This window comes from Acipenser ruthenus, chromosome 21 (genome assembly GCF_902713425.1).
Source record: "Acipenser ruthenus chromosome 21, fAciRut3.2 maternal haplotype, whole genome shotgun sequence".
NCBI lineage: Eukaryota > Metazoa > Chordata > Actinopteri > Acipenseriformes > Acipenseridae > Acipenser > Acipenser ruthenus.
In genome coordinates this window covers 21779871-21807808 of record NC_081209.1, presented here as the reverse complement: position 1 = coordinate 21807808, position 27938 = coordinate 21779871, and the positions used below count along the sequence as shown (strand labels likewise).

The 27938-nt window shown below is 39.1% G+C and overlaps 2 protein-coding genes across 2 annotated transcripts in view; one reads left to right on the top strand and one right to left on the bottom strand.

Annotated features, from left to right (window-relative positions):
• Positions 1–220: 220 nt before the first annotated feature.
• Positions 221–25674, bottom strand: LOC117428317 (proprotein convertase subtilisin/kexin type 5-like). Its single transcript, XM_058995035.1, has 16 exons — positions 25324–25674; positions 20458–20661; positions 19777–19845; positions 19102–19144; positions 16969–17114; positions 14861–15055; positions 14176–14262; positions 8018–8216; positions 7311–7534; positions 6494–6736; positions 4636–4881; positions 4333–4528; positions 3840–4045; positions 3361–3461; positions 2565–2736; positions 221–1800 (listed from the first exon to the last, which is right to left on the bottom strand). Exons 1-16 carry the CDS (start codon positions 25496–25498, stop codon positions 1394–1396), a joined length of 2913 nt encoding a protein of 970 aa, XP_058851018.1. The 5' UTR covers positions 25499–25674; the 3' UTR covers positions 221–1393.
• The window catches only part of LOC117964287 (OTU domain-containing protein 7A-like), a 110182-nt gene continuing 107552 nt past the window's right edge, over positions 25309–27938 (top strand). Inside the window, exon 1 of the mRNA XM_058995041.1 lies at positions 25309–25376. The gene's annotated coding sequence lies outside the window, so the exon portion shown is untranslated. The remainder of the gene's footprint in view (positions 25377–27938) is intronic.

Genomic DNA, 27938 nt, shown 5'->3' with positions numbered 1-27938 from the left:
AGATGGAGGTTGAAGATGATACACCCCGCAGGCGAACAGGATTTATTTACATATCAACACATTGAACAGCTCACGTGACACAACCAGCAATGGCAGCATACGGAAAACTTTGGTAGGATCTACAATAACTGAAATAATCTTCTCTATTCAATAATAAACTTTGCTGAAGAGGTTGATCATGGTGGATAAACGGGTAGGGTGGCTATGTGACGGGCAGATACAAAACAGATTACTGTATATGTCCAATGGACATTTTTTGTGGGTAAAAAAAAAAACAAAACGTTTTTGTCAGGCTATTTTTTATTTTGGATACACAAAATACAAAATCACAAGGTTTCAATAGCATTAACTAACATTTGTCTTACTACTATCAACAGGTACATGAACTTATGCTTAGTCCTAACAGGTCAAGTTAGTAAGTTTATCGCAGTAATCTTCCTTAAAATACAGCATTCAAAATGAATGCAATTCTCTTTAGTGCTCAATCTCCACTGAACTTGTTAGTTTTAGTTCAGCCCCCTCAATACAAACTATTAAAAGATCTCTATGAAAGTAGAGGATTCTCAGTTTCCATACAATTCTTTTAATATTATGCTAGCTTTCATATATTATTTAACTAATGTGTTGCTGCCAGTAAGTACAACTTAAAAGCTAGACCTGGCCTGCTGTGATACTCCGTAATGGTGTAATAAAAATACCAGAGAGTCTTGTTGTATAGCCTACTGCAGCTTGACAACCATGTGTGAGGGAATCTCATTATCTGTGCTTTGTATGTATCAAAAATATATAACATTAAATGTTATAAAAAGGGTAGAATTTAAGGCAAAGTGCCCCTTAGTTGATAACATGTATATAACTCTTATTGTCAACAATGCTTTTAAAACATAAAAACCTGATTCAATTAAATGTAAATAATACTAATTACACTGTATGGGGCACTATACATTACCTTTACATACTTTCAAAGCCTGAAATCTCTCTTCAACACTGCTTTCTGAAACTGGCAGACATAACTTCCACCAACTGTGACGTGCACACAAACAAAAATTAACAGTTATAAAGGCTGCCTTGCAAAATGGGCATGTGAAACAGTTGATAAGCAGTAGTGTTTAAAAGGCAAAGTAATGGGCAAATGATATTATTAAAATTAGAAAATGAAATGTAGAAATTAGGGATAACATAATGCAGCCAAAACAAGTGATTATCTTATAAAAACTCACACTGTACAGCTCAAACCTTCTGGTTTAGAATCTTTCCTATGCTATGATATTACCATGATCATAATGACGAGACACTCGTAGAGCTAATGCAATTGTTTGCCAACACCAGAACTCAAATTGTTCATCAACGGTTTAAAAATATTTGAGCTTGACATTGGTTTTGCCAAGGCGGTCTAACACCTTGCCTTGTTTAAATAAGCAGCCTGATCTTCATGCCCCTCTGCCTCCTCATCCTGAGCCTTTATGAAGTTGTATCGGCGGTACACTGTGCCGTCCCTGCTGGTGTAGACCACATCGGCCTCGTCAGCACTGTCGTCAGGGTCCGGAACGCCATGCAGCATGTCACGTCGGTACGAAGCATTGGGATCAGCACTGCCACTCAGCCTCTCGTAACTCAATTTCCAGCACAGCTTCTTCCTGGCCCGAGCCCGGTACAGACCCAACACGGCCAATGTGATCACCAGGACCAGCATTACCAGAGCAGGCACTGTAGCAGACACATGGGAGATCGCCAGTGAGTTCATGTTCTCCAACATTAGCCTCCTCTCCGGCTCAGGATGTGGACGCTCTACACACAGAGCTGGCAAACAGAAAATAAGAGTTACTACTTCTGTGGATAAAAAACAAAAAGGATGCTTTGCATACTGATCCATTGTAGTCGGCATTAGCCATCACAGCTTTATAGACAAAATACAAGTTAAATAAATGCGAGCAGCACCTTCCTTAACACCTCTTTAAACAATTGCTTCACTGACCAACTCATTTTTAAAATGAATATACCTTCTGAAGACAACTTGGAAAATTCTGGTTCTTAGTTAACTCCGTCGATAAACAAAAGTATTGTATTAACAGACTGATGTTAGTGGCAAGCTGAAGTTGTTCTTGGTGCCAATCTTTCTTAACTGCTTACCCATACCAAAGAAACATACATGCAGTGCAATGCTTTGATGATGCAAGTAATGCATGGATCACACAAGGCATTTGTAAGGTATGAAAAAAAAATACTGCAGGGATTATGTTTTGTGCAAGGTGTCCTTGTATCTTTTTTGCACTGTTTTTTTTCTTTAAATAATCCCAGTGTTTTAATTGGAATGGGTAGCAGCACACACAATCCAAAAGCTCAAACTAGTGATTATAAAACACACAAGGAAGTGCCTGGAGGGAATGACTCACTGAGGCAATGCTTCACATGTCACAAGTCCGGTAAATAATAAACAGACTGTGTCGCACATTGATTAAATTGAAAACAGTTGATTGCTTAAAATCCCTTACCTTTGCTTGCAAGTAAACATTATAAGAACATGCACTGCCTGTTGTTTTTGCTATTCACACATGCTTCTTTACCTGAGTTAGTAGTGCAAAGACAGCAGTCAGTCTGATTCACCTCAGACTCACAGCACTCAATGCATCGTTTTTCAGTTGGGTGCAGAGCAAAGTTCGGTTTGCAACTCACACACTGATTGGGGCCTGGACCAGAACAGTGTCTGCAGGAGCTGTCACAAAGTTTGCAGACCTCCTAGCGGGTAAATAGAAACAGAACAAGCATGTTAGTAATGCATCCCTGCCATGCTTGAAAATGCTAAATTAAAACCATCAGTATCATTAAAGGACCTTCCTCCATGGTTTTCTAGACATCAGTAAAGGAAAACTGTGTGACATATGTTGTTCCGGGTGCCTTCATTGCCTTGTCAAATTATAATATACAGTAAATCATAAAAGCACCAACAAAGTAAGATGTGAAAGCCAAACCTGTAACTTACAAAGTATATATTGTTAAAAGGTTTAGCTAAATATTAATCAGTATATTTCCATATCACTGAAACAAATATTGCAAAACAGTTCAATTGGTCACGTCGTTACAGATATACAGCAGATGCCATAGTCTCTGTCCTTGTGGTTCCAGCCAGTTAACAACTGCTATTGAAAGTGTACAACCTTATCCTAAACCACCGTCACAATTATACAACTTGGGATTACAAATCGGTTGGGTAAGGAACAAAGCAGACCACTTTCAATGCTGTCAACCCCTCCGCCTTTCACATGCAATACATTCACTGCATCTAACCCCAGATTTTATTTGGAACTTTTTTTTTTTTGGAATGGCAGGTTGGGTTTGGCTGCTGTGGTGTGTGTTACTTACATCCTCTGAGAGGTAGCGCTGTTCCTCACAGCGAGGGTAGCAGATCCCGTTCTGTAATGTACTTCCCCAATCACAGGTCAGACAGCCCTGCGGAGTGTAGTCTGTATGGGCAAACAGAGCCACCAAAACAACAAAATGACTCATTTTGTACTGTGCAGTTGTTATTACAAACACTACCAAAATATACCGCTGGTACTGACTTGCACCCAGAATATAGAAAATAAAAAATGGTTTTACTGTGGCTGACTGCAGATTCTCAGAAATCCTAAGAAACCTACAGTTTGCACACCCTCTCCCCCTAGAAATGAAATCCAGCTAAACATCAATACTATATATAAATAATATCACTATACAAGTAATATACAGTACTGTAAACGAACACATTTACATATTAATACATTTGGTCCCTTTCCTCAACTGTAAACTTATATAGTTATGTAAAAAGAAATTTAAAAAAAACCCAGCAAAAGCTGTATTACCTTTACATGTTTTGCAGCTTGTGTGGCACTGCTTGCACTTGTCGTTCTCTTGGTAAAATCTCTCTGGGCAGTGCTCCACACACTGCCTAGTCCCGTCCAGCTGCAGCATGTGGGGAGGACAGGGCAGGCAAGCCTGAGGCCCGGGGCCTGAGCACAGCCGGCATGACGGGTCACATTTCTCACAGCGGGTAGTTCTGCGATAATACCTGCAATTGAAAGCTGGTGTTAATTAAAGTCTCATCGCAAGACTGGCAAGACAATAACGGCTACATGCAAAACAGACACAAGACACAGTCTACAGTTAAAGACAATGTCTGTAATGTCATGTGTCATCTGTTACAACATTTAGCTCCCTTCTAAAAACAAGAACTTTTGAATACAGCCCTAGATTTCTAAAAAGGCTACAAACAAAATAACGTGGCTTATGATTTTTCCCAACTTTTATACATGTATATTAGATGACACAATACCCAAATGATTAAATATTTCTCACCCAGCTGGACAGTGTAAAATACAGAGACGCATGAATTTGAAATAGCCTGAAGAACATGTTGTACAGTCTTTAGGGGATGCTCCTGTACAAGTGGCACAGACATGGTCACAGGCAGAACAGAAACCTAGCTCAACACCATCAGCTTCTTCACTGGACTCGAATGTGCCAGCTGAGCAGACCCTTAGACACGTGCCATCTGGAGGAAAGGAAATGAAGATATATCGTGGGTAGAATTCATCTTTTAAGGGGGATGCAATGATAAACAACTGTAAAAACGGTCCAAGATGAGATCAGCATGCTTACTGTACAGGTAGTTGGGTAGAGCGCAGGTCTGGCAGTCGTTGGCATTGGGCCCATTGCAGGACTCGCACTGCTTGTGGCAGGCCATGCAGGTAAACTTGTCATCATGCAGGAACGTTTTAGGAGGGCAGTTGGAATCCCCGGTCACCCCACACATCATCGTATCAGGATCCAGGGCAAGCCCCTTCTTACACTTTGTACAGTCTGTCAGCTCTGGTCCGGTACAACCAGTACAAGTCCGATCACATTCTGAAAGACAGACCTCAAGTTAGTTTTCATTTCCTTTATACCGGTCATTGATGGATGAACAGTTGTACATCGCAGATTAGATTGCAAGTACAGTACCATACATCCCTCGATTATAAACCACTGGATTATAAATGATTTGAATAGTTTATAATGATTAATAGTAAGTAATAAGCATCTATGCAAAGTAGGTGGAATAAAAAACCAGACATCTTAATAGCTGATTTCCATTTTTCTGTGTACTGTCTGTACTGTGCGCTGGCAAACAGCAGGGGTGTGTAATTGTAAGGATTAAGAATCTGGGTTGTTATTAAATGGGGGTGGTCTGCAGAAGATCTCATGATTTTCAAAGCTTTGCTAAAACAGGAACAGCTTGAAAAACAGGACCATGGCTTTAAATCATGATTGTAGATGAACCTGGCAAGGATTGAAAACTGGAATGGACTTATTGTGAAATAACTTTCTACATTTTTCCATTCACAGAGAAATAAAACAATAACCTTCTTGATCTAACTGTTATCCATTCTAAAAAATTAAATACAAATATTTTATATTGAATGTATGAAGCGAGTTATGTTCTACCCTAAAATGAAACTCAAAAGGCTTGAAATAAAACACCAGTGCTTAGAAGCAAAACAAAAATGTTATCAATAGCATTCCTATTAACACAAAAGGCACTATTTCTTATTTTATAATATATTTCAGCAATTATCAGTGATACAAGTAGATCAGATGAAAGTAGATCTGATACAAATAGATCACATGAAAATTAAATGTCCTAGTTTTGGAAATGTTTTGCATTTGTGACTCATCTTCCAATAGAAGTAAATGCATTTGCACTGAACAGTGTTTTTTTATTGAATAGAGATATTCGTTTTTGCAAGGAACGAATTATGTTTCCCATAGCAGTTAGTGTATATATTAGATATAAACACCAACATTGGCAGTATTGGGTTGATTTTCCTCAATGAAAAAAGAGCCACTGAAAAGAGTAAATGATAACCCAAAACAATAAATCTGCGGCTAGTTTAATACACAATGTGGAAAGCAATAGGTTTGTTTCAGAACAAGAAAATGGCCCAAAATACCGGAACTGCAGAAAAAGAATTACCACCAGGTAACTAAAAGAAGCAGATGGGAGCACTGGGATCTTTCTCTTTAGGAATATGATATAACCCTGAATGGATGGTTAGACAAAATGGACAAAATACAAGCAATTACTGTACGTCAATGGGTTGGCCAATGTTTACAAACCACTTGGCCATTGGGATCTAGGGTTATTTAAATCAGTGTATTTTCCAAACCACATTTTGCAATAATATACAGTAACTATACCATGCACTTGTGTGGAGTCAAATCGTCTCTACTGTTGGTGTGTTTGCAGGCTGAGGAAACTACTTTATTTTTCTATCAGCTTGTCATGTTTAATCTGTTGCTAGAGATGTGGTTTGAGACAAGATAAAAAAAAATACATATTTTATTTTTTAATAGCACACAGTGCCATCTAGTCTCCTCACCCAATCTACAATAGGAGACACCCTTCTCACCACATGTCAACTTAGTATCATAGTACAATCAATCACTTCCTCTCCTATTGTTTGCACTGTTTCCTTACCCTGGCATTCCTTGGCTGATGACTCATAGTAAGTTCCAGCAGGGCACTCCACGGAGCACTGCCCCTCGTACAGCCTCGGGTACAGGGAGGAGCAGCTGTCACAGTCGTCATGCTGTGTCCCAGAGCAGCTTGCACAGGTAGAGTGGCACGGGATACACTTCCCCTGGTCCAAGTCCTCAAAATACCCTTTAGGACAGGTGGCCTTGCACACGCCATTGAGAAGCAGGTACAGATAGCTGCATGCTGCAGAGGAATGTTATCAACACTTTAGAAAATATCAATTAACCAGGTATGACCTATTTCTGATGAAAATAAATCATACTGCAGCCTGACCACATACATCTGCCTGTCTACTTCTCAGAGCAGGACTGCATAACCCAATGTATTTATTTATGTCTAAATGGTTCCCCTTGGAAGGTCAGACTTGAAGAGTAAGTAGACATTTTGCTTAATTGCTTTTTTACATTCCACATGCAATTGTATGGTTTTGCAATAATTCCGAGTGTTTCTGTTCCTCCAATATTTATTTAAAATTTTTCTTTAGATCTGCCTTTACCTGCCTCTCAGGTTGTCTGCAGTACACAAGTTCTGTGACTGAACTGCCTTCTTCATTACATTTAAATCAATCAATAAAACAGTAAGGGGAATGTAAAAATCCATCCTTGTTAGTTTGACATCGCATGTAGAGTGGTTGGCAGCTGGAGCTAAAGCAGCCTACAGAAGATCATCTTTAGAAAGATTTTACAGTAACATGTGGGCGGCTGATCCAGATAAAATGCTGCTGAGCAGCCAGAGCCAATAATAACCAAACGCGTACCTTTACAGGTTTTCCCATCAGTGCAGGTGTGACAGTGTGCCGGGCAGCGTCTGCAGGTCCCATCCACATCAGGGTAGTACTTGACTGAGCAGTTAGGACTGCAGCGCCCATTCTCCAGGTACAGCCCCGCAGCACATGACATGCAGTTACTTTTATTCTCATCGCAGCTCAGGCAAAGGCTGTCGCAAGCTTCACATGTGCCCTCTGCACTTTCAAAGTAACCCCTACATAAAGATATTAAAGTAAATACTACAGTATAAGTGAACCTCTCGGGGGGGGGGGGGATGGCATGCCTTTGGTTCAGAAAATTCAGATTTGACTGGATACAAACTGTTTTCAACTTGGCGATCATGGGACCCATAATTAAGCACCTCCTCTGCACACCACCAATTGTAGAACTCCACTGCAGCAGTGACTCCTGCTGGGGAGAACCAGAACTGCAGCAACTGCGAGTACCACACAAGCAGACCAATGCTGTATCCCATATAGGATTAAAAAGAGACTTTTAGAAAAGAATAAAGGATTTCAATATTTTTAAAAAAAATGAATATGGTAATTTACTGTAAGAGCAATCACTGGAAAACAAAGTATACCTCTGGCATTTATAAATGAGCATGTTTGTTTCTATTCAGTGATATTTGGCTAATTAGAGAATGACCTTGATTTGAGACACACAGTATAATATTTCGAAATGGAAGATCGCTCACTCTGGGCAGTTAGACCAGCAATTCCCCTGATGGAGGAAGAGACTGAATGGTCCCTTCTTGCAGCTGAGGCACTTCTCAGTGGCCCCCTCGCAGCTCTCACAGTTTGCAGAGCATTCTTCACACAGCTGGGTGGCAGGGTTGATGAAGTAGCCCACAGGGCAGTGCTCCACACAGGCCCCCTCCTGGTCAAGGAAATAACCTGGAAAAAAAGAAACAATACAGAAAACAACTCCCTTTGGTATTTATGATAAAAATATGACATGCCCCATAAAGGTTTAAAAATAGATTACTTGTTAAAGAATTCTGTTTTCGTACACACCCTCGTTAAATACTGCACTGGTTTATTGATGTTTTTTTTCCAAAAAAAAACCCAAAAACAGGATAATGAAGAAGGTAAAAGAGAATCCCCATTTGTTTCCCTTAGCAAGCGCAATGTGTTTATTGCCCGTTTAGTTCAGTGGCAAGGACAACGGAAACCACATTGCCGCAAAATAAGTTTTAGAATAGTTTTTCCAAGAAAGTAATTTCTTTATGAAATTTATAATTAAAGTTCGGGAGGAGGGTCAGACACCAATCTCCGCATCACCAAATTGAATCATTCAATTTACACATTAGCTAATTTAAATTGTTAGCACTATAAATACCCTCTTCACTTATCTCTCAGTTGCGTTTTGATTTCATCGTACATGCACGCATCATGGTCTGCATTCTGGATTATTCCGTTTCGACGGATGACGATCTGTTTGCTGTTTCCCCGGAGCTGAGATCCTCGCAACCAGTTCAACCAGCCCTTCCCGGGCCAACTCCACCACAACTTCGGTCGGCGGTATTACCACTCCAAACTTCTCTTCCCAGATGTCAGCTTCTCCTGTCTGCCATGGCTCCTGCCTGGCCACTCGTTCCTCCGCAACTCCTGAAATCAGAGACTGGACGATCTCCCGGCTCCAGCTTTATCTTCGTAGCAACAACATCCCATTCAAATCTACAGCACGTAAGGAGAATTAGTTTACTTTATTTCATCCTTCCCGTCGCAGGCGCTATGACGTCAGCACTGATCGTTGCTTTACCCAGTGTTGCCAAGTATCACAAAACAAGCCCAACCCATGTCAGTATGGGTGTTTTTACAAATTCCAACCCGCGACTCAAGAAGCAAGCCCAATTTCCGCGTATTATAAGCGGACTTGAAACACCTCCCCCGCACCGACTGCATCTCCACGAAGCGCTTCTACTACCGAAAAAATCCGAAAGCAGGACCATCGCACCTGTCAATCAAAGGCTCATTTAGCAGTTCCTGAGCATTCTGGCTCCAACTATAACCTTTCAGGTTACCTCCCCTCACTGCAGGCGTCCAGCAGGCCCCTGCAGTGACCTCTTTTGCCACTATGGGCGTCCAGCAGGCCATCATAGTGATCCTTTCTCTGTGAAATGCTTATCTTTCTGTGCTTCAGCAGTTTTGAGCATTTGTTTCCAGAGATTGTTTTTACAGTTAGGAGCGGCTGCTCCCGCGATCTATCCTGGGGTTTCGACACCCGCCACTGTTGTATAATATGCATCTGTAACCTTCTGGTTACACCCCCTCATCACTGCAGGCGTCCAGCAGGCCCCTGCAGTGATCTCTTTGGCCACTATGGGCGTCCAGCAGGCCCCCATAGTGCTCCCGTCACCTCCAAATATAACCTTTCTGGTTCCTTTCCCTCACTGCAGGTGTCCAGCAGGCCCCTGCAATGACCTCTTTGGCCACTATGGGCGTCCAGCAGGCCCCCATAGTGCTCCCTTCACCTCCAACTATAACCTTTCTGGCTCCCTTCCCTCACTGCAGGCGTCCAGCAGGCCCCTGCAATGACCTCTTTGGCCACTATGGGCGTCCAGCAGGCCCCCATAGTGCTCCCTTCACCTCTAACTATAACCTTTCTGGTTCCCTTCCCTCACTGCAGGCGTCCAGCAGGCCCCTGCAGTGATCTCTTTGGCCACTATGGGCGTCCAGCAGGCCCCCATAGTGCTCCCTTCACCTCTAACTATAACCTTTCTGGTTCCCTTCTCTCACTGCAGGTTCCCTAACCTTTCTGGTTCCCTTCCCTCACTGCTCATCGGCAGTTTTGAGCATTTGTATCCAGAGATTGTTTTGCCAGATTTGTAATAACTTCATTGAAGGAACCTGTGCTATTCTGCCTGTAACTTCCTTCATTTTCGCTCACCGTAACTCCACCACACCCAGCATCAACAGTCCCTCACGAAGATTGCTCCCTGCAATATGCAAATCGACCACACCATATTCTTAATCAAAATTGCTGGGAAAAACGCATGACTGGCTAAAGCCAATATATCAAACACATTTTCATGCCCATTGAGCCTGTCCTCAGGGGATTGTATTTTTTATATTTCCACTTTTCTGTCCGGTCCGGTCTGCATACGACATGTGTTTTAAATCCGGGACAGGTCGCTGTTCTTTGCACTCTTTCTGGAGCAGCAATATCCTTTTTCTTTTAATGAAGTGTCAAGAACTGAACACAGTATTCTAGGTGAGGTCTTACTAATGCATTGTACATTTTTAACATTACTTCCCTTGATTTTAAATTCAAAACTTTTCACAATATATCCGAGCATCTTGTTGGCCTTTTTACAGCTTCCCCACATTGTCTAGATGAAGACATTTCTGAGTCAACATAAACTCCTAGGTCTTTTTCAAAGATTCCTTCAATTTCAGTATCTTCCATATGATATTTATAATGCACATTTTTCTTGCCTGTGTGCAGTACTTTAAACTTCTCTATTAAATGTCATTTGCCATGTGCTTGCCCAGTTCTGAATGCTGTCTAGATCATTTTGAATGACCTTCGCTGCTGCAACAGTGTTTGCCACTCCACCTATTTTTGTGTTGTGTGCAAATTTAACAAGTCTGCTTACTATGCCATAATCTAAATCATTATGTAGATTAGGAATAGCAGAGGACCTAATACTGATCCCTGTAATACACCACTGGTTACCTTGCTCTATTTTTGATGTCTCCTCTAATCAGTAATTACAGTTGGGTGCGGCTGCTCCCGCATTCCCCACCCCCCATCACTGCAGGCCCCTGCAGTGACCTTGCTGGCCACTATGGGCGTCCAGCAGGCCCCCATAGTGCTCCCTTCTCTGTCAAACGGGTTTCTACCAGCTGCGAGCTTCAACAGGGCCCCACTGCCCCCTTCTATTCCTTACCTCCGCGGTCTTCCAAATGTAACCTTTTAGGCTACCCTCCCCTCACTGCAGGCATTCAGCAGGCCCCTGCAGTGACCTCCCTGGCCGCCATGGGTGTCCAGCACGACCCCATAGTGGTCTCTTCTCTGTGAGATGCTTTTCTTCTTTCAGCTTACCGGCAGTTTATTCAAACACTTTCAAAACCATTCCCATTTCTTTGAATATCAGTCAGGGCCGCAATACTGCATACTCTGGAGGCCTTCTGTTTTCTACATGTTAACTACTCCCTAATCCACGTGCATGCATTTCATTGAATCCCTACTGCGTTCAATATGAGAAATTAATCTTTTATGTGGGACTTTGTCAAAAGCTTTCTTGAAATTTAAATAAACCATGTCATATGCTTTGCAATTTGTACGCAATGAGGATAAATCCTCGAGGCAGAGCTTTTATCTCCTACCTTCTCTTTATTTGATCCTTTCTGTCGATTCCCTCAATGATGTCATACTTATGGTTTGGTTCCTTTTTTTTCGCAAGGAACTCCGCCTGTGGGAGCTCCTACTAAAAGAAAGGAATGCAGTACTTTCTTTTACGACAACTGTCTCCTGCTGCACAAAGACATTCAGCCGTTCAAAGATGCAGCTCCCTCTCTTGGCTTTGGAGGATACTACAAGGGAAAATTGGTTTTCTGCTCCATGGCCCAACGAATTCAGCATTATTCCTATAACCGATCACTCCTCGTCATTGCGCAAAGTGTGTCCATTTGCTGTAGCCGCACTCCTTTTGGGGGTCTTCTGGGCTCAAAATCCATTCTTCTCCACTCACAATTCACCTTCAGTCTAAATCTTTAACAAGATCGTTCATTCTCCCACCATATAATGAGAATATTCAGAAGGATTACCTGTTTATCTGTTACTCATCAGTTCATTTTCAGAGCTCAACACATTCTCGGCCACCTGAATATAATTGATTCTCTTTCTCGTTTCCAAACGCAGAGATTCAGAGCATTGGCTTCCGAAGACGACCTCCTGCAAACTCAGACACATTCATGTGAGCCACCTGCTGCATTCCCTGATTTCTGCAGGCTCAAGAAACCACTCTTCTCAGCATCAATCCCCGCTCACTGCAAATGTACCGGTCATCCTGGAATTGCTTTAAAATTTCACTTTGCATTCAACATTCCTTTCCATCATTTCCAGTGCCCGTAGTGTCATCCTGTTTTATGTCCCTTAAGAACAGAGCTATAAGATTTGAATTTCCGGCATCAAGTTTTTCTACAAACTCAACTCAATTTCAGTGTCCCAGCTCTACACTCTGCAACTCACAAATTTCACTAATCCTGAAAGGGCTTCAACTATCAGAATCTCTTTCTCCTCCTGCTTGCCTACCTATTGCCATCAACGTACTCTCTTGGTGCCTCTCATCTGCTCCAGCTACTCCTGCCTGTTTTAGATAAAACCTTACAGCTCTTTTTCTTGGCCTTCTTGGGTTCCCATAGGTGCTGGGAGTCTACATCGCTCTCAAATTCAACCCCCAGATTCACCCCTTAATCTCTGACCTAGCAATCCCCTCATCTGATACCCTTTCCTTCCTGCTCAAAAGAAGTAAAACGGACCAGGAAGATTAGAGAAAGCTTTTCAATTTTGTTTATAAATTAAACTCCCATGTCCCATCTCCATCTTTCTCAGGGCGCATCACCCTCAGGCCCGCTGTTTATTAACGAAAACTGAACAATCGTCACCCAACATTTGTTCTTCTTTCACCTGATTTATTTCCAGGTCCGGATTCGCAGCTGAGCAGTTTTCCGGTCCTTCCTTCAGAATCGTAGCAGCTTTTTCCCACTGAGTTCCAGACACTCTTATCAAACGGTTAGGTCGTTGATCCTCCAGTGCTTACCAAGTTTACATAACAAATATTATGGAGCCTAAAAATGCTTTTACAGAAATGTGCTCTTAAGTGTTAGTAGCCTGCCTGGAGGAAGGGCAATCGAATCAGCCATGGATTCCCAGAGGTTTATTTCCCAAAAAATGGGTTTTGTTTTCCTCTCCTGCGTGCTGATGATCATTTGTTAAAGGTTGGCTAAACCTTCAAGTGGGCTATATTCAATTCTAATTGTGGCATTGAGACCGGCTTGTTCTTTTTGGGGGTCTCAGCCTCGTCCAGTTGGCCAGGCAGCGAACCCTCAAACCAAGTTAGGTTTGATGCCAAATGAATGTGTATATACAGCATACTTTTCTGTTAAATCGCATACTCCGCATTCTCTACAATAAATATTTGTACTAAAACATTTTGTGATTGGTGTTTGTCCCGAACTACTGAAATGAAATTTATAATTAAAGTTCGGGAGGAGGGTCAGACACCAATCTCCGCATCACCAAATTGAATCATTCAATTTACACATTAGCTAATTTAAATTGTTAGCACTATAAATACCCTCTTCACTTATCTCTCAGTTGCGTTTTGATTTCATCGTAACCCACCACCTCCCCATCTCCACCTTTCTTAACAACAGTTTTTATGTTTTATCAAATGGGGGTCTCAGCCTCGTCCAGTTGGCCAGGCAGCGAACCCTCAAACCAAGTTAGGTTTGATGCCAAATGAATGTGTATATACAGCATACTTTTCTGTTAAATCGCATACTCCGCATTCTCTACAATAAATATTTGTACTAAAACATTTTGTGATTGGTGTTTGTCCCGAACTACTGAATTAATGTTGTTAACACATTTGGAAGATTGGAAACAGGCATCAATATCATGAGGGTATGCACATTCAGAGCCATTTCACTGAATTGAAAAGTTGAGTAAATCATTAAATTATTGATGAAAGAAAAACACCAACCTAAACTCTTGGTCAACCATTGTCCAAATGATGCAACAATGTGAACGATGTATCATTAAAAGAGGGCTTTCTTGTGAGACGTGGCAGTTTCACATAGGGGTTGCAGTTTTAGGTTTGTTTGTTTGTTTAAACAGGCTTACCAGTACAACACGAGGAACAGTCCAGTGCCTGAGGTCCGAAGCAGGTCTTGCAGGAGACATCACAGCTGTAACACTTACTGTCAGCAGCTAGGAAGAGGAGAGCGGCAGGGTGAGAACAGTACACACTCATCATGAACTTATACTGAATTGTGCATTTGGCATGAAACTAAAGCCGGCAATTCCATTGCTTTTGATTACACTGGCAAAGTCTTGGGATTCTTACAGAAATTAACATTTATATCATTTATCTCAGTCCTTAGTTACAATCCCCAGACCTGGTTGGGTTTGATTTGTTTAACACAATTAAATCATTTTTACTTTACAAATCACAGTGGCGTTCCAGCAGTTAAACCGAGATATACCGGACTGTTGATTATTTTTCTATTTGTGTCCAGTTGAGGGCAGTGTTGTGCTTAGAGTGGCTTAATCCAAGCATTCTATAAATAACTGAAAAAAGATTATGGTGCATGCACAAAAGCACCATTAATAAATATGCTAATTGATTTGAAAGAAAAAAAAGAAAGAAAGAAAGAAAGAAAGAAAGAAAGAAAGAAAGAAAGAAAGAAAGAAAATGAACAGCAATGCTTGTGCAAACTACAACATATTGTATGTAAGTTAGAAGACAGTGTGCTTATTGGGAGGGACAGGATTTTCTTTACAGCATAATCAAAGGAGTCAGATTTACCATCCATATACTGGCCCTCCACACAGCTGACAGTGGGGCACTGGCCATACATAGGCAGGTTCCCTTGAGGGCAGGAATCGCAGTTCTTCGGCAGCAACCCGTGGCAGGTCTGGCAGGAGCCGTGGCAGGATTCGCAGCGCCAGCTGTTTGGTTCGCCGTAGGTGCCATCCGGACATTGCTTTACACAAGATCCATCTGTGGGTGAAGCATATGGCAGGGCATGATGAGTTCCTGCAATACTATTAGCTCACCACTCTCTGGAGTCCACATTGTATGCTTGCTCTCTGGGTGTCTAACAGGGAGTGTGGGGTCAAAGCACCCCAAAGTAATCTGAGTAATTGTGAGAATTATCAGCTTGTTAGAAACAGCTTGTTTTGAGAAAGTGGATGGAAGAGAATAGCCTGCTTTAACCTTTACTTCCAAACAACGAAACTGCTGCAGCTTGTTCCAATATCAACGTGGGGCTGCTGCCTATTCCATTTGCAGTCAAAGGTTAAAGGTGAACATCCCCTGCATGCTGAAAATAATCTTCTGTCTGACATCATCCTTCTGTTTGGCAACTCCTTAACACTCCACAACACACCCACATTTCATTAGATGTTGCTTGAGATTTGGTACCAGCCTCTTTGTATTATTTACATACTTTCTTTGTTTTGTTTTGCTCTGTTTCCCCCTGGAAACAAAAGTCACTCATTTTCAAATAACTGTGGCAGATGGAAACCAAGAGATGCATGCACACACACACAAGTCCTCTCAGTATGTGGAAACTTCTGATAGGGAGATTAAAATTGATAAGAAAAGTATTCTAGCAGTGATTGGAATAACGGTAAACACGAATATACTGCAATTTTGAAAAGTGATTGGTGCAATACACAGTAAACCTAATCCAGCATCGCTTGGGACCAGAAAATGGTTTACAGTGGTACTGGAAAATCTAATACTTTACTTACAAAAAACTATTTGAACACATTCAAAAACTAAATGAGAGTACATGCAGTAGAATAATTACTGTCCAGGTCTGCCATGATTTTCAAAGACTCCTTTCATTTCAGTGTTACATTCTTCATTATGTAAACAAGGATTTTACTCTATATCTATAATATTATTATTATGTATTTCTTAGCAGTCGCCCTTATCCAGGTGACTTAAAATTGTTACAAGAAATCACATTATTTTTACATACAATTACCCATTTATACAGTTGGGTTTTTACTGGAGCAATCTAGGTAAAGTACCTTGCTCAAGGGTACAGCAGCAGTGTCCCCCACCTGGGATTGAACCCACAACCCTCCGGTCAAGAGTCCAGAGCCCTAACCACTACTCCACAGTGCTCCACATTGTATTCACACAATATATTGTACTACAACTGAGTCAAGAATAGACAGGTTCTGAATTGTAGAATTTATCACACCATTCATTTCAAATTGGATTTGGATGGGACCTGAAAATGATGCCATTTTGACAGAATCCCGGTTTGTAGAGGGTCTGGATGAGAACAACTGTACTGTTTACTGTCTGCATGTACATCAGGTAGCTTGCTCTGACTGTAAAATGCTTTGAAAATACTATGCACAATAAACAAACTTGAATCCCTGCATTTCTACTTGGCAATACTTAGACTTATGAAGTTTAAAAAATCAAACGTATTAGGTTAATCTACAGTTATGTGAGTGCGATGTACATTCAGAATCCAGGCTATTTCCATGCAAGTTACTGAGAAACAGCTTGTCGGATGTCAGATGGCCCAAGGAAATAACTTCATAGTTCCTGGCACCATCATTTGCATCAGTTTGGTTTGCACAGTGTATGGGGTCCTGTTCCCCCACACAGCTGTGATTTGCTATCCAAATTGGAAGGTGTTGTAGAAACTCAGGTAAAATATCAGGGTAAGCAACATTATGGTTCAGAGAGAAAGTGTGCTGGCAGAGGGGAGCGCTTTTAAATATAACACCTTAAAGGCGCATTACAGCGCAACATCATTACAAGGTATACTTTAAATCATTAATATTTCAAAGGGCATGATTTCATGCAGATGGTCTTTCATCATGCAGAAGGTGTCTAAGGAAATGTATTGTATATGGAAATGCATTTATGGCTGTCTTTCTTACCACTTAAATAATGACCAGCCTGGCAGGACAGGCAGAGGCTGTCACTCCTGCAGTCAATGCAGGGAGTTGGACAGGAAAAGCACATCTTCCTGCCCTCATCCCCATAGGTCTTTTGTGGGCAGCCCCGGCGACACTGGTGTCTGTATCTAGGGGGGAAAAAAAAAGGACAGGCGAGAAAGGGTAAATGCCAACTTTACTCAGCAGCCTGTTGCTTCCCAAAATATCAATTCACAATTAATTAACTCATGAGGTAATTAAATAGTCTTTATGAAAACAAGTTTAATATATAAGATACTCTATATTAATATACTGTTTTTCTGGTTCTTTTACTACACATGTAAAAATTTTCATGAATAATAAATGTTATGCACTTCAATAAGAGGTAAACAAAAGGCCCGATTTCCAAGCTTTAATCCAAATCGTCATTTTTCAGAAAAAAATGCCCAATAAGGTTACCAAACGAGAAATAAACAAACTCAGCCATTTCATTAATGGGTTTGTAATTTGACAATCCCTCTATTTACTAATCTTTTTAGAGTATTCCGTTCAAGAGAGATTCTTTTAGTCTGACAACACGAAAAACATGTCTGTATGATATAAGAGAAAATCTGAGATGTCTTTAAAATCTAAAACTCAAGATCATGATCAAAGACCTTACTACAAAAAAGGAGCTTAATCATGTCTGATTTTCCAGCTTTGACAACACAGCCTGTAGCCTTTAGCCACCATTCAATAGAAACCTCACAATAGCATCCAGGTAACATTAGAGCTGGAGACACGCCCTATCATATAAACCAGGGCCTGGAGAGCTGGAGAAACAGGTGAATGCTTTCTGTGTCCCGTGATGCTGACTGGAAGACAGGCACTCGGAGAACACCTGTTGTATTATTCAAGCACTGCGATCACAGTCATTTAATAGCAGAACACCATTGAACATTAATAACCTGTTAAATATATTTTAAAATACTTGCCCGCTTGGTAAAGAATGATACTTAAAATAACTAAGTTTGTTGTAGCTCTTTTTTTTGGTTTAGAGCATGTCTTTCATTTGAGGTTTAACAATTTGGTACTTTAAAAGGGCTAGACATATCAAGAAGGGTGTTTTCTTCATGTTTTCTAGTTCTGGTCTGAGCCAAGGACTGCTTATTTAAAACTAGCTATGATTTTGCACCGCTATCTGCTAGAACATTTATCGGCCCTATGGGCACAAATGGCAATAATTAACATACCGATACAGCTTATTGGGTTTTGACTTGAACTCAGCAGTCTGCTGTATGTAGTATGCTCCCTTCCATTCATTTTGAGGATACTAATAGGACAGGCCTCTGAGAATACATTGTGTTTACAGAAAGCTGCAATTTATTTGAAGTCAAGCAGGCTTTACACCATGGCACAAAGTCTTCAATAATACAACTTTAAGAATGGTTCAACACAAACTCAAAGCCTGTATTAACCAGCCACCAAACCCACTGAACCTTTGTGGGTTCAGAGCAGCCTGAATTAGCAACGAGTGTGACTCCCTCTTTCTCTCTTCCATCAAGAACAAAAATTAAACGGTCAAATCATGGTCACGCTTTATTTAAGAGACACTATGTAGTTTATTAACTGTTTATTAACTAACTGCCTTGTTTACAAACACATTAACAAATGTTAATTCTTTGTGAATCATTAGTTCACATATAGCAATCTATTTTTAAAGTAATACAAAGGTTAGCTAAAACTCTTCAAACCCTAATTTAGGGATTATCAATTCCAAATCAATCGCACCATTGAAATGGGGTTAAGTTGACTGAAATTCTCTTTTAAATAAGTTGCTGTAGTAATATTTAGCAATTAACTTATTATATCCATCTTATTATGTAGTGTGTATATATATATATATATATATATATATATATATATATATATATATATATATATATATATATATATATATTAGAAGTAAACTAGCTTTTTAACAGTTAAAAAAACTAAGAAAAGTACCTCTTAAAATAGCATTTCAGTAAAACAGTCATTGGTAGGGTACTTTAAGGTAACCTGATGTTCAGGAGAATGATCTTCCAGAAAGACTTCAACAGTAGCCTGTCGGTACTAAATGCTAAGGTAGATGATGCAAAATGGACCATTACTTACAAGAAATAGCCTTCCATGCAACTTTGGCAAAGTTCTGGGTCACCTGTGTGAGAGGAAAAATGATTTTTAAAAGCTGCAGTGAACCATAATCAAGCTCAGTACTAAATTATAATACCCTGGGTTACTGTTTACTGCATTGTTTTATTATATTTTACATTATAACCTGGTAACAATTTTTTCAAGCCCTGAAAAAAAAAGTCAAGGATCTTATTTTCACTTCCTGTAATAATAATAATAATAATAATAATAATAATAATAATAATAATAATAATAATAATAATAATAAAATATTTCTCTCATTAGCTCCCAGGAATTGAATCAACTACAATGAACTATTGTCCCATTGACAACTTTTGTATTGCCCGGTTATAGCTCACAAGGAACAAGAATTTCTGAAATTACTGAACATACTGGCAAATGTAGTATAATGGAATTATTTGTTTATTGGGCTAAAGTTATCATTTAAATTGCAAAGATTCAAAAGATACAGCTTTGCAAAGTTTGTAGGTTATGATTATCTGGCATTAATGAATGTATGTGTGCATGTGCTGAAGCACTACCATTCTTCTTGATACGTTGCCAAGTGCAGATTTTTATTCCAGTTCGATTAATACATTGATAAGTACTTTAAACGAGATCAGATTTAAAGGGTATACCCGTCGAATGCATGCCTACCTGCAGAGCATGTTTCACATCCAGTTTCACAATCAATGCATTCTCTGGTTTCAGGATCTTCCACCTGCCCTGTAACAGTAACACAGCCATTAAAGCACCAATCTGGCCCTGAACACCAGACAGACCCTTTCAGCAATCCCAGCTCTTTAACGGAAACCCAGTACCTGTTTCAACTGTTTCTAGATTGATAACCCTACTTAACAACATCAAATAAAGAAAGCTGTCATAACGTACATGCATTTTCACATTTCAAAATGTGCATGCATTTTCTTTTTTGATAAATATATTCTATTCAAGATAAATCCTTAGGAATGTTTTTTCGGTGTACATTTTAATTTCATTGTTCACATTTCACTTCCTATTTTATGGTGCAATCAGTGTTTTTTGGGTTCTTCTGTTACTCCGATATTGAGTTGAAAGGTCCCACTGTCACATGATTTGAATACTGCAGCATGAGGCTGTTTGCAAACACTGTCAAATGGTAAGAGAAATGTTATATAAAATAATAATAATAATAATAATAATAATAATAATAATAATAATAATAATAATAATAAAAATAAACTATTAAAATGACAGCTGAGGTAACATACTCTATTTTAGTAAAACATTTATACAAAACTGGATCACAAAGGATTGCCCAGTCAGCTCTCACTGCTGTAGAAATTAACCGTGGTCTACCTTCTTTACATTCTGTGGTCTGGCAGACTCCACTTTGAAGCTTGTAGTTTCCTGTGCACTTGGCGCAGACCTTGGCGTCGGCACACAGCTCACAGTTTACCATGCAGGGCTCACAGGTGAACCGGTCCTGCTCAGGGTAGAACCCTCTGGGGCAGTGCAGCCGGCAGCGACCTCGGTGGAAAAAGCGCTCCTGCCCGTCTTCATCTGGAAAAAAAAAAACACAAAACAAAAGAATTCTGGAAACGGATTGACAAGCCTGGAGCTGCTTTAAGAGACTGTAATTCTGATACAAAGTGTCCCATAACTCTGCTCGGTTGCATACCAACATACATTTCTCGGATGTCTGCTTACTATAGTCTTATCAGATTTATTGAATCAACCACTTTGTGGGTTAAAAAAGAGACATCACAATACCAGGTAAAATTAGAGCTGGAGATGCCCTATCATATATATATATAAAAAAAAAAAAAATTAAAAAATGAATTGCAGCTTTAGGGATTAATTGTTGCTTTCCAACACTGACCACTGACAAATAATAAGCCGCTGGTAGAAAAGCTTAATACTTGCAGCCCAGGCCACGGCTCTGTCTGTTACTTAGTTGTCACTTCAGTAAACAGTTAATAAGAGGAGCCATTTTCTGAAAGTATATGAGTGTCAAACTCCTCTTGATTGAAAGAGTGCAATACAAAGTATCTATGACCTGGATGAGGGGTTTTGTTTGATTTAAACACACACACACAGAAGCGTTACTCCTTCAGCACCACTAAACCAACAAAGGACCTGGATTGTTTCCACTGTAATGATACCTTTACTTTAAGGATTGCCGAGGACAAAAAGGCTGTTCACAATAGAATGCAGTGGTTATCGTGATTTGTTCTCTAAGTCTGCCTTTATCTGGCTTTGAGCTCTGACTGCAGAATATATTTATATGGACAGAGAGTAGATGGGACACATGGGGCTCAAAGCTAGCTGGGGACCAGTTTTAGAAAAACAAGGATAACTCAATATTGGAACTCCAAAACACAGAACCCTGCAGAATGGTGGCAAACACCACACAGTAATAAGAGAAATGGGGAAAAAAAGCAATTAAAATGATATTTGAAGCTACTTACTCTTTAAATATTTGCTTATGTTTGTTCCACTTACACTATTAATGTATTACTGAATGGTTACTGGTGTACTACTTAATTACTGCTAATAAATAATGTACAACTCGGTTCAGACTGCTACAGTATAGACTTCATAATGCAGAAAATGTAATGGTACTTAGAAAAGCCACACTGAATAAATCAGTTTTGAGTCGTTGGTAATAGTAGTATACCAGTTGTGACAGTATCAAGTAGCACTATTATAAAGATGATGCCCTTCTCGACATACTATTACCTTAGGCCAAGCTCCATTATGCTGTATTTACAGTATCTTGCAGGCAAAGACTCAATTAATTTCAACAATGCCAACATCCACACCAGAGGTGATTGTTTAAAAGGACTATGCCCACAAATGAGCAGTTAAAAATGTCCAAAATCTACAGACTAGCATAGAAAGATAATTGGAATCACCCGCTGTCTTCCAAAAAAGGAAAGTTCAGGAATGGGTTCCATTCTCTTTAAAATTCCAATTAAAAAAAAAAAAAAAGTTCAACACTGCAAAGTCATTGCAACATTCCTAGTATTTCACTCTCTGTCATCACTATTTCTGTGAAAATCCGTTTTATTATTTATTTTAAAACGTATAGACCTCACCCAAATCCTTAAAACGTAAACATGCACCTGTATATTAGTATACATAGTACAAGAATATATGCAAAACCTCATTCTTAAAAAGCAAGAAGCTTTCTGTAAAGTAGACTTCACAAAAGCCTTCAAACACAATTGAAAACATGCATGGCCGACGAATCGATGTTTAGTTGCGAGACAAGTTTATTATTTAGGATATTTGAAGTAGATGATGCTAAGGGATGATGATGTTTATTCACGGTTTTCTTGCTCAGATCTCACTTCTAAAAAAGATTTCTAATCTCCAGTTACTTCCTGGCAAAATTAAAAAAATAAAGCTGTCTTGGACATTTTTGTGGCGTGGGCAGCCACTGAGAGTGGTGTTCCGCAATCAGAATGGGGCACAGGCATTCTTTGTATTGTTTTGTGTAGAGAAAGGGCTGTGAGTGGGAGTACTGAGCCAAAGGTATCAGATACCTGTGGAGAGACATTGCTCACGGGGCTTGTTGCCAGGGCTATCACATTACAAGAGTGTGGTTCTGAATCCACATTATGGAAAGGTCAGAGTATGCCTGCTTTTGGCTTTTCTGTCATGCCGAAGCATGTCCCATTTCAAAGCACAGTTCTTAGCCACTGGAGAGAACTGCTATCCAGTTTTCACTGGTGGTGTTATCAGATACGATCTGGATAAACAGTTTTCACCAGGGGCTTCAAAAACTTGGGGGGGCACTGGTGAGAATATACACAGTGATCTTTCTAGGTCTCTTCCTAATGTCAGGCATATAAGATACATAGGCCACGATAAGCTACTTGCTCTTTAGCTTTAGTAAATACAGGGATAAAGAAGTTCAAATCCAGAGATGAAAGTGGAGGATTTTCAGTTATGCAGTAGGCTTTTTATCCATTCAGGTTCTGTCTGTGTATCAGAGGCTACTGTATTAATTGACCTAGGCATATTACAAGGCAGATAGAATGTGAAGTATTATGAAAATACCTGACTGTTGAAATAACATTTTGGCATAAATATATTCATGTGTTTTTTTATAAAGCATGAATTTTATTCATGTAATATTATAATGTACATTAAAAGACTCTTCACTTTATAACTTATCCTGGCTTGACTTCCATAGAAAGGTGGAAAACTTAAATTAAACTATGCCTCTCAGCAATTGTTTGAAAGCAGGAAACAAAAGCAACTATCCAGGCATTTTATTAAGTGGCTGTGACTGCAATACAATCAGCCAACCCCTGCATGATAACATTCCACTGTCCTAAACACAGTAGCTGGATTACCTTAGGGAAGAGGAAAAAAACAGTGTTGATATTTCACTTTCCACGGAGAAGACAGAGAGCTTTATGTAAATGTTATGCTGGAAAGAAAGCCACAACTACCTCGTCTGATGGTTCTACACAAAAAAACAAATCTTGCAAAGATCATCTGTGAACTGCTTTTTTTCCTTACACAAGTTTCAGTGGGGTGCTGTTCAAAACAATGTACAATCAAAGACCCCCTCCCAATGCATAGCAATTTGAGCCACTACAGCTTTTTGTGTGATATTACTTACACACAACTTTGCTTAATCAGACGCTGCACCTATACTTTGAATGTGTAACTTAAAATGAATGACATTAAAACAAAGATTATGGGGCTACAGCTGTAAATGATTATGGCTATGGCGCTGCCATTATTTTGATTGAATCAAGGCTGAGAAAACCTGTAATGGCTCGGCTCTATGTGAGTCTTACACTGTTCCCTGCCTGGCACTTTTTGTTGTGAATTAAGTAGCAAACACAAAATACTTCTTTTCGCACTATGTAAAATAAAGTGTTTTGCTAAATTTTAAATAGGCTGTAGCAACTCGTTAGATAGCATTTGCCTTAATTAATTGAATGTATTTGTACATCTCCAGGAAGTGTGCATGCTGCTTTTCCCAGACAGGCGTTGTCTCTTTGTTTGCATATGGAAGATTAGGGTTTAAAGGGGCATGTAGGTAAACATGTCCGACCACAAAAATCAGACAGGGCTATGAATTTCAGGCTACCCCTTTAAGAAGAAAAATAATCTCCCAGCCAAATTAAAACAAGAATGCATTTCAGAATTATCAAGCCATCAATCATTTTTATTTTAAAAGTTTGAATTAAAGTTCACCTGGCATTGATCTCATATCAAAAGCTTATTATTTTGTCATGCAGATAAAGTAAGGTGTGTCTTTTTTTGTCAGACTTTTAGCAGCTGTGCATACAAATTGGTAGCCAAGTTCTTTCAAGTTCATTACCTCTTGCCATTTACTTTTGTGTGTGTGTGTGTGTGTGATTTAATTTAAAAGAATGCTGGATTCATCTCAGAAACTCACTCCTCCAATTCAATGTTAATTTACTATATTGCATATATCTCAAAATATAGTTGACATTATTGAATTAGAAAAACAAATGACAATCATAAATGCACAAGAAAAACAACTTTTCGATTGTTTACTTGACTGGGGAATGTTTTCAAAATATTTATTCCAGTCTTTAACTCCAATTTTTTTAAAGTAGAAAACACCTGTTGGTTTCCCAAAACTAGCCAAGTAATAAAACAGAGACCTCTACAGTACTCTTTCTTATTTTAAAACAGGGACCTTTTTATATATATATAATGGACTACATTCTAAAATATGACTCTTGAGATCCTTCCAGTTTTAACTCAGATTTTATAATCGAGAGTTTAAAGATATGAATGTTTAACAATATACCTTTCACAAGTACAACTTGTTTTTAGCAATTCATTAAAGCGACACAGTTGAGCTCCGTCAATTACAATTACTTTATACGTGTTTTATACAGTAGCATACCGTACATTTTTATTCTCACCATGTTGTATTTCCTCTCTACAATATAAATAAACACTCTCTCACACACACACACAGTAGTTGCTTCCCAATAGTATTTGTGCTTAATACAGTGAAACCTAAATTAACTGGTCACCAAAGCGACACGTAAATTGCGGCTGCTTAATCATTTACTTGTAATCCTCTCTGGAGTTTACTAGCTGATTAGTTAATTGCAACTCACCGGCAATTGCCTATTGTTCAGTTTTTAATTGTCTCAGGACACAAACAGAAACTACAATCCTGTTACAGACCCGCACGAGCACACCGGAGATACTTACCGACGCCACATTTTGTGCACTCAAACAGCTCGTGTCCGTTGCATTCCCAACAGGTAGGATGGCAACCAACACACTGATGCTTCAAAGCAAATTGTCCGCTCGGGCAAAAGAGAGCAAGTGTATTTTGCACAAATCCAAAGCAAAGTGCAAAACATACTCCTTGCAAACGTTTCATTTTTCTGAGCTTGCACCGTGGAACAAATTATCAGCAAGAGGATAAAAATAACTAAACCAAGGTTGATGCTTGCAGGTGCACACCGCAGCATACAGGTCCGCTGGTTTGCTCTTCAGTAGTGTGGGTTAGCGCTTTGTAATCAGAGCTCAGACAGGTTTGACTAGTTTGTTTATGGGGGTTGGTCACCGGAACTGACTTGAATGACCAAATTGTTCACTTTTGTAAAAAATAGAGGTGCTGTTCTTAAATAAATGACTCGGTAATTGAGAGCGCTCACCGTTGTTCCTGACATCTCAATTTAAGATTTACCTTGTGGAGACTGATACATTTAATAATCCAAAGAATAAAATCCTTAGCATTAAATATAAACACACTCTTAATAGAATCTCGTTAATGACGTATATTGTGGACAACTCCATCAACTGTCATATATAATTTGCAGTTAAAACAAATACATAATGATAATCAGAATAATAATAATAATAATAATAATAATAATAATAATAATAATAATAATAATAATAATGATAAACAAATCGAGAACATACGCAATAAACTGTTAATCATTTTTTTATGAATTCTGCAATACAAAATATAAATAATGAATCATTTTAAATGTATTTTAAATGTATAATAGTGTTACAGTATAGCATTTCTATTGTGTGATATAAAAATGTGTAGGTAACAGTTTTATCTGTATTGCGCTTACAAAAAAAGATAATAAATACAGTTTACAATATTTTTTTACATTTGCAGCATCCATTTTAAATAAGTGGTTTACACAGAAGTATAATTCAAATTGGAAGCTTTGGAATGTTTTATTTGTTTTAGGAGTTTGATAAAAATATAATTTCAGCTTTCTCTGTGTGCATGTGCAAAAATAAATAGTTAAACCAAAAAAATGTAAACTCCAATAAATAAATCAATAAATCAGAACCTCTATATTTTCGATATTCAGATTTGTGGCCTTGCTATGTATCAAATATATAATTGATGGCATGTATTCTTTATGAATGTCCAATACATATTTTAGAGTTTTGAACTCTTTGTAGTGTTTTGTCCTGTGTACTGTACTATAATTTAGGCCGTCCTGATGTGTTATTGTGCTTATATACCCAATAACACACGTTTTGATTTATCCACACTATTTTTCATATAGACATGTGGATGTTTTCTTTTTCTTTTTAAGGTGCACTACCTGTATTTAATCGTTGATTGGTGGTGTTGTGTGTAGAAATGCAACCCCTTACTGTTTTTCAGTTCATGCATGAATAATTTGTTTCATTATTCTCAGCCACACAACAATTTCATGGCTGAATAGTCACAGAATAATTGTCTCAATGTATGACGGGAAAAAAACACTTGCCATACACATGTGCATTGTACAGTACTTAAACTAGAGGTCCATTAATCCCTCTAATTTCAGAAGGAATTCCACAACACAGATATAGTATTGGAGGAAATGCATTACAGGCGTTAATTACATAGATGGTAAACCGTGAAAAAATGGAAACTTTTCACAGGTGTACAGAATGCAGATGTGAATTTAAGGACCTCTAGTGGTGGATGCTGTTAACTACATTTTAAGAAGACACATTTTACCCCTTATAACCAAATTTAAATGAACAATAAATATGAAAAGTGATGGATATCATAGTATTGAAATATCTATTCATATCAGTATACTAGATTAGTTTACTGTTTTGTTCACTGGGCAGGCCGGCTCAGTTACTGTTTCTAGTGAAGCCACTGCTTCTCTCTCTCTCTCTTGTGTTTTGCTCCATTTCCACCTGCTCAACAATGTAACAAACATTGTCTTTCACCTTAAACGTTAACATCAAAGTGATCTGTGCTGCATTTTCAAGGCAAACAAGTAGAACCTATGCTTTTAAAGGCCCTCTGTATTGACATTTTGGGATGATAAGATAGAAGGTGGCCACTGCCTCTCATTCACAAGCACAATACCCAACCAGTAGATTGCATTGCCTTACTTCACCCTTAGCACACAGAGCGCGTTTAGATTAGGAATTTAGTGCCAGCAAAAGTCTTGCAGTGTGAGTGAGATGTGATTTAAATTTCATAGGACTACCCTGCCTTTTAGACAATAAGAGAAAACAATGAGCAGAAGGGGGTAAGGATTACACTGATTCAATATAGCTGCCCTTCCATTAGGGTAATTCTTGTTTATTTAGTTACAATGGCTGTTTATTTTGTTATTTAGTTAGGAGGCTGTGTGGTCCAGTGGTTAAAGAAATGGGCTTGTAACCAGGAGGTCCCCGGTTCTAATCTCACCTCTGCCACTGACTCATTGTGTGACCCTGAGCAAATCACTTGTGCTCCGTCTTTCGGGTGAGACGTAATTGTAAGTGACTCTGCAGCTGATGCAGGCATCTGCTAAATAAACAAATAATAATAATAATAATAGTACAATATTTCACAC

What these genes read in the sequence shown, in the direction of transcription:
- LOC117428317 (XM_058995035.1), bottom strand. Translation starts at nt 25,498, where the DNA reads ATGAAACGTTTGCAAGGAGTATGTTTTGCACTTTGCTTTGGATTTGTG. An exon ending in GACCACAGAATGTAAAGAAG is followed by an intron (nt 19,846 to 20,457) that starts GTAGACCACGGT and finishes TTACTGTTACAG; the next exon opens with GGCAGGTGGAAGATCCTGAA. An exon ending in ATCAGCCAAGGAATGCCAGG is followed by an intron (nt 4,882 to 6,493) that starts GTAAGGAAACAG and finishes TCTGTCTTTCAG; the next exon opens with AATGTGATCGGACTTGTACT.